Here is a 6,953-nt window from a genome sequence, read left to right as displayed (position 1 = left end):
AGAGAGAGAGAGAGAGAGAGAGAGAGAGAGAGAGAGAGAGAGAGAGAGAGAGAGAGAGAGAGATGCTAATAACTATATTTCACCAGCAGACTTTTTACATTGCTCTTCTGTTTCACCAGGATATTCCGAATTTAACACGAGGGTAAACTGTCCAGCTGGAGACAATTCACAAAATACACACACCCTCCTGCATATTTTACATGCATACATCTTTGCAATCTACAAAATCTCTTCCACCCACACACACCCACACACAYATACGCAACAGACTTCAGCAGCTGTCCTGACCTTGAAGATAAATACACCCTTGAAAAATGTTTCTGCAATTCATGGCTGGCGACCGAGTGTTATATGAGCAGCGTTTCAAAAGATTCATCTCAGGCTACGTGAAAATAGATATGGAGTCAATATGTGGTGCCCTCTCTCACACGCGCACACACATGCATATACAGTACATATTTGTCTCGGCATCACTGCACATGATTGCACTTGTTGTTTCTGTCTTTTTCTGAAAWGCAGGTAAAAATATGAACTCGGAGCCAGACAGGGAAATCAAACCCAAACAAACAAATAATCTGTAGTTTAACACGTCTTGCATGAATTATTATTAGTTTTTCTTTCAGTTTGAACAGCCTCTTAATGTAAAAACTCACCAAAATCCAACAACAATCAGTAACTCTCAGTGACAAGAAAGAAAAAAAAAACATTTTAGATCAGGCTATAAATCTCACCTGTTCTTTCTAAGTCCCATACAAGCTCGTCACACCTGCACCTTTACTGACATCTAGTGTCAGAGGCACTGATGACCAGATAAAATCTCCCTTCAGGTCAACCCCAGCAGCAGTCATCAGACCTCTTCTGCTTTCTTATGAAAGCAACAAAGGTGTGAAGTAAAAACTGAATGTGTTTCTGTAACAAGGGTTGCAAAACTGTAAGTTGTGYAAATGAATGGGTCCACAAGATATCCTGTTCTCTTCAAAAAGCTTTGAATCCCGTCAGCTTCATGCTCCTGTTGCACATACATTAGAAATAACTGGTGTGGAAACTACGAGAAATATTTTTTTATTTATGTTTGTGTTTTTTAATTTAAAAATGAGCCTTGATTTGTTAAATGGTTTAGAAACAATTTAAAGGGGACCTGTGTGTAAAATCTACTTTTTTAGGCATTAAATTCATTTTTGTCATGTACTAGTTTATTTTAGTCTCTTTGGGTGCTGTGTAGATATATTTATATTCCTTTTCAGAATTCTCTATTTGCTATGATGACTTCTGAACTATCATGTTAAATTATTTGTAAAGTAAAGGTGCTTTATTTGTCATCAGTGTATGTTTCCACACAATGACGAAATTYGTGCTCTGCATTTAACCCATCCACACCCAAGTGGAGCAGAATTATTTGCAACAGAACTGCCGTATTAAGTCTGGACTTACCAAAACTATTACGTGGTCCTCATTCTCCTCTGGCTCTGGGTCAGACTCTGACTCCTACACKTAAGGCTGGATGGACAAGTCCTCCATCGTTGACATCTTTGGCTTGATTTGTAAATTAATAACTTGTGAAACTCATTTTTGGATTTAAAAGAACAGCATCAAAATGAGCTGCTGTGAGACAGACCTCAGAAAAGGGGTGAAAGAGGGGCTTGTGGAGTTACAATAATGAGCTCAGACCATATCAGTGCAGTTCCACTTTATATAGACCCCCAACTGAATGATTTAAATCTTAAAAAAGGATTAAAAAGCACATGTCTCCTTTAAATCAGGAATGCAAAATGTCACAAGTGAGTTAAGTAGCTTAAATATAACATATCTGCCCATCTATCCACATTTATACATTTTGTGTTGTATTTTTAAGCTTGTTCAAAAAGATTTGGTTACTCTTATATGACAGATACAGTATGTCAGGGTCGGTTTCCAGGGTTTTGTAACATCTTCATGTAACTCTTGTCGTGGGTGTTTGATGACATTTCCCCGCCCTTTGCAGCAACATATGCACCTCTGCGGTCTGATCTTGTTTTTTTAGGGAACTCTCACTTCCTGGTTGCTGGTGTCTGTTTCCTCTCCAGCCTGTGTTGTGTTRCTGTGTTACAGCACAACTCTCCTCCATCATCTCTACGGCAGGCCAAAACAAGACCAAACTTTCAACTCTTTCCTGAGTCAGGAGCCAACATCATGCAGCAGATACGAGATGAAAGGTATGGTTTTGATTTAAGAGACCATTAAAAACAAAAAAATATATACGCAAAAGAAAATCAATGCTGTTGACCAGGGACAACTAAAATGAGCAAGCAGTTAAGCTGTATGTTTTACAGCAGAAGGGGAATGTGTGGACTTTTTATTACAGACTTTACAACATATTAAAAATGTTTTTTTTTGTTACTTAGTGACTTTGACCAGCTCCCACATAACATTCCCATCAGTGCCACCATTGCTGACATTGAGGAGAAGAAAGGCTTCATTGATTACTACGTAAGTTTGAACGATAAAAAACATTTTTTACCTGAACACAAAGTTTTTTATTTGTTTCACTCGTGTCGAGCAGCTCCTCCAGTTAATGTCATCAAATGACATTMACTGGATGAGAAGTGAAATGAAATGAAAAATGTTCCCTCTCAGAGGTTTGTGATCGAGGTGAAGACTAAAGGAGGGGGCAAGTATCTGATCTACAGGAGGTACCGAGAATTTTTCAACCTTCATCAGATCCTCGAGAGCAAATACTCGCCTGATAATCCAGACCGACCTGTTTCTAACACCTGCATCCTGCCGTCACTTCCAGGTGAGTTTCTGTCCAAAAATGTGATAAACGCAGAGGATTCCAGACATGAAACAATTCGCCGTGTCAGCTTTCACTTTTTTTTTCAAGTACATGTTTGTCAGAGAGCTCAGAAGAAACATTTTTAATCCTATGAAGACAGAATTACAGTATGTGAAAGATCTCCGACTTCAAAAAAGTTTGATTTTTAATATCTTAGGCACGTTTTGGCGATGAAACATGGGCCTACAATAAACACAGTGCATTTAAAAGGCAGTAGACAATAGATAAACATAATCTATTATCCTTTGAAGTTAATTAAATTTTTCAAAAGTAAACTGGTTCAGATCGTCTGAGTTCAATGAAAGATTTACCTCATTGTGACAATTTTTGGAAACTTACAGTGCTACCAGATTACTTTGTTATAAAAGCTGTTTTAAGTCTCATCAAGTTTTTTTTTACCTGCACCTTAACTACCTGTGTGTAGCTATAATCACACCATAAAACCACAAGTAAATATTATTTACTTATAATATTTGTATATTGCAACGCACTCAGAGCATGCCAGGTCATGTTTGTAATTAAGAACTGGTTCTCAAACAGTTTACCTGGATAAACAAAAGTTAAATAAAATAAATAAATTCATTATGTACAGTTTTTTTTCTTTTTGTCTTCTTATGGCTTATTTTGTTTTATTTATTTATGTTTTGCTGACAACTGTGACCTTAGTATCTATCTTTCATTCCTCATGDAGTACTCATTTGGAATGAAAATCCTTGAATTATTGATTTAACCTCATTATTCTGCACAACATTTAACTGACTCTGGAGCATCTTTTAGGTCCTGTTTTATATATTTAAAAAATCATGTCTAAGCATCAATTTTGTTTTCAAAATAAAAACATAAAAAACTAATCAATAACTCAATTAATTTATTGTATCAACATGCAATAGAAACATATATTAAATTTTAGATTAATCATGATTAATTCACAGCTTCTTTGGGATTAATCAGATTGAAAATMTCAATCATTTGACAGCCCTAGTAAATAACAAATATTGCCATTTTTGACACAATGCATACGTCCCACTGCTCCTAATGCAAGATCGTTTTAATCTAAGATCTATTTTTATTATGGTAAATGGTAAATGGACTGTACTTATATAGCGCCTTTCTATCCATCAGGGACACTCAAAGCGCTTTACACTGCAGACATTCACCCATGGACACACACATTCACACACTGATGATGGCAAACTACAATTGTAGCCACAGCTGCCCTGGGGCGCACTGACAGAGGCAAGGCTGCCATACACAGGAGCCACTGGAACCTCTGACCACCATCAGTAGGCAAGGTGGGTAAGGTGTCTTGCCCAAGGACACAACGACTGAGTCGACTGGATGGGAATCGAATTGGCGACCTTCCGGTTCCAGGTCGACTCCTCTAACCACTCTACCACAGCCGCCCCAATTTCTTTTATTAAAAGAAATATTACTACCAGTCTATTTTTTATGTCAATATCACTAGAATTAACTGAGTCATGGCCATTTTCATGTTTGCTAAGGTCGATGGTGGCCATTTTAAATTAAGTTGACTATAAAAGTGCTTCAGTTGTACATGCACATCCATTGTTCCCTTTTCATGGTACAAATGAGCAGAAGCACACAAAGGCATTATCACCTGCCTCTCACCTTTTATGCCAATTGGCAATTGTTGCAAGTTAAAGTGTTTTTTGTTTGTTTGCAATTAAGTGAAAGAGGAAAGAAACATGAGGGAGGGGARGATGTGTGGGTTTTAGCATTTGTCATCTTTAAGGTTTAAAAGATTGGCCCCTCATGGGTCCCAAAGCCCGGGCTTAATAGGTTCAAATGTTGTTTTTGGGTCAAGTGTTTAGGACTAAGGTGTGAACTGAGGGGTTAGGTTTAAGGATATAGAAACGCATAAACCATAAATGAAGGTTAATGGAAAGTCCTCTTGTTGATAAAAAGACATGATGTGTGTAGTGGTGGCATCATGGCTGTCAGCTTTGGGCAGTCAGCGGCCCTGTTGGCTGCATTCTGACCTTTACAGCTTATTTGCTGTAGCAACAATAATCATACATTCAATTCAACATTTTGCTGTCGAAATGTTTTCTGCTAACATTTACTTTCAGTACCCTGATTTCACAGTCTTGACAGATATCGATCTTGTTTTTTTTTTTCTCTGCTGCCGGCTGAAGGAGTTTTTGCCTCGTCACTCTGTAACTTTCACCTTCAGCTGCTCGCTCACTTTGCTCCGTGCATATGGAGAGGAACAGACTGAGTTTATGGTAGCAGCTGGCCAGACTTCCTCTCTGTCACTGGAAGAGCCGAACTCCATCCAAGCAGTTTTACAAACATCTGTATGTATTTGACGTACATTCTTCTCTCTGTGATTTCAGATTGGACTGTTGCATGATTCAATTTGCAACATTTACAAAACATTAGCTGCAGACACAAAATGTGAGTGACATACATATCTATATAATTTAGTGTGGGGTGAACTGAAAGGTTTACAAATTCATTTAAAAGAACACAAGAATGCAGTGATGGCGGATTTTAGGTGCAGCATAATAATATAAAAGTTTAGCAGCAGTGATGCTGCATTACAACTCAAATTCTCCACTAAAGTATCTGCCAGCTAAGGATTAGCATTATTCTCTATTAGATTAGTTGGATTTGACTTTAATAAGCACTTTACTATTAACTTAAGTGAACCTTTTTTTTTCTTACAGTTTAGTTTTTTTTTCTTCATTAGAGCTACGATTGATCCTACATTCCCTGAAGCCCAAATACAATGTTCTTGGCAAGGTTTCACAAAGTCAGCATTAAAAGCCAYGTCTTGAAGTGAGGAGTATAATACACACTGTCTTTTTTTAATTATATCAGTGAGGAGGCTGACATTGAGAACATCAGGAAGGAGCAGATGGATTGAAGGACAGATGAAGGACAAGACTGTATTTGAAAGGAAATACAATTTTAAGAAATTTCTCCCTGTTCAGGTGATGCTTASTCAGCATTGTTGCCACTTCAGCAWTAAATCAACARCTTTCTCATCGTCTTTATGTAAATCCAAACATTGAACTAGATGGGATGTTTGAAGCTAAAGATAGAGCAGTTTTGTCGCCCTGCTCTTGATGAAGAGTAATGCACTCTCTGTAGACATTTGTGTGTAATAAAGTATTTCAAACTACTAATCCCCACAGGAGATATTACTTGAATTTTTTTACTGGGTTCCAAAGCTGCTAGAAACACAGTGATGGAATGGAGTTTTAGGACAACTGTGACCTGAATTGTAAAATTAGCATGAAGGTAAAGAGGAACAGAAGAAATATATAAAACAATCAACACATCAGATAACTTAGATCCAGCAAAGACTGAAATGATAAGACATGCTCTTTATAGTGCATTGTAAAGTTAAATTAATCTGTTGTTAAACTGGTGTAGTTAATTATTTCTCACTATAGATCATCCATACCGTTAAGTTCATGTGAGGCCTTGATCGCTGTATTGTTGTGAGACTGCGTGTCCTCTCTTTGCTGGCTTTTATTTTATTCAGCTCATTGTTTTCCCATAAGTCTGTCTGTCTCTGATCGGCCATCAGTGTCTGTATTGATTATTGGAAGCTGGAACTGAAACTAACATCTGAACCAATAAAAGCCTGAAGGCTTCATGGAGGAGGATCGGACAATTGATTCAGGGGAGATGAGGACAGATGGGAGGCTTGTGTAGATTATACAGCGCATGCCTTAATAATCAAGTTATAGCTCACCTTGATCCCTCTGAAGTCTCTTTCACATTATTCCTCCATTGGCTCGCAGGGTTTATATGTATATTTTTTTAAACTTTTCTTTTATCAGAGGGCACAGTGTTATTGTGTTGTTCACAGGTTTTAAAAACAGCATAGTTGTAGTAGAAGCAAAGTAATCTGATTACAATGATTGCATCTCTTTATCGTGAAAAATGCTTCTTTTATTTTTATTTAATGCAAACTTCAACAGAGTTTGCTTTTCTTCTGACATTGGTATAAAGTTGAAATATTTTTAAAACATAATAAATCATCTCTTAAATAAATGGAATTTGTTATCGTACTCTGGCACAAACCAAACAAAAAGTAAATTCACAAACTCTTGGTTTAATGCTAATTTCAAAAATGTATGCTAAATAGTTGGCTGTGAAGATTTAT

The 6,953-nt window shown here is 37.1% G+C and overlaps 1 protein-coding gene across 1 annotated transcript in view; it reads left to right on the top strand.

Annotated features, from left to right (window-relative positions):
* ncf4 (neutrophil cytosolic factor 4) overlaps positions 1-6,953 on the top strand; it is a 34,004-nt gene that overhangs the window by 2,016 nt on the left and 25,035 nt on the right. Inside the window, exons 2-4 of the mRNA XM_014015490.1 lie at positions 1,982-2,192; positions 2,382-2,466; positions 2,614-2,773. Of these exons, the coding sequence (XP_013870944.1) occupies positions 1,982-2,192; positions 2,382-2,466; positions 2,614-2,773 (456 nt within the window). The remainder of the gene's footprint in view (positions 1-1,981; positions 2,193-2,381; positions 2,467-2,613; positions 2,774-6,953) is intronic.

The sequence above is a fragment of the Austrofundulus limnaeus genome, unplaced genomic scaffold (assembly GCF_001266775.1).
Source record: "Austrofundulus limnaeus strain Quisiro unplaced genomic scaffold, Austrofundulus_limnaeus-1.0 Scaffold130, whole genome shotgun sequence".
NCBI classification, from domain to species: domain Eukaryota; kingdom Metazoa; phylum Chordata; class Actinopteri; order Cyprinodontiformes; family Rivulidae; genus Austrofundulus; species Austrofundulus limnaeus.
The sequence above is the reverse complement of the archived record's forward strand: the minus strand, read 5'-3'. Positions and strand labels throughout refer to the sequence as shown.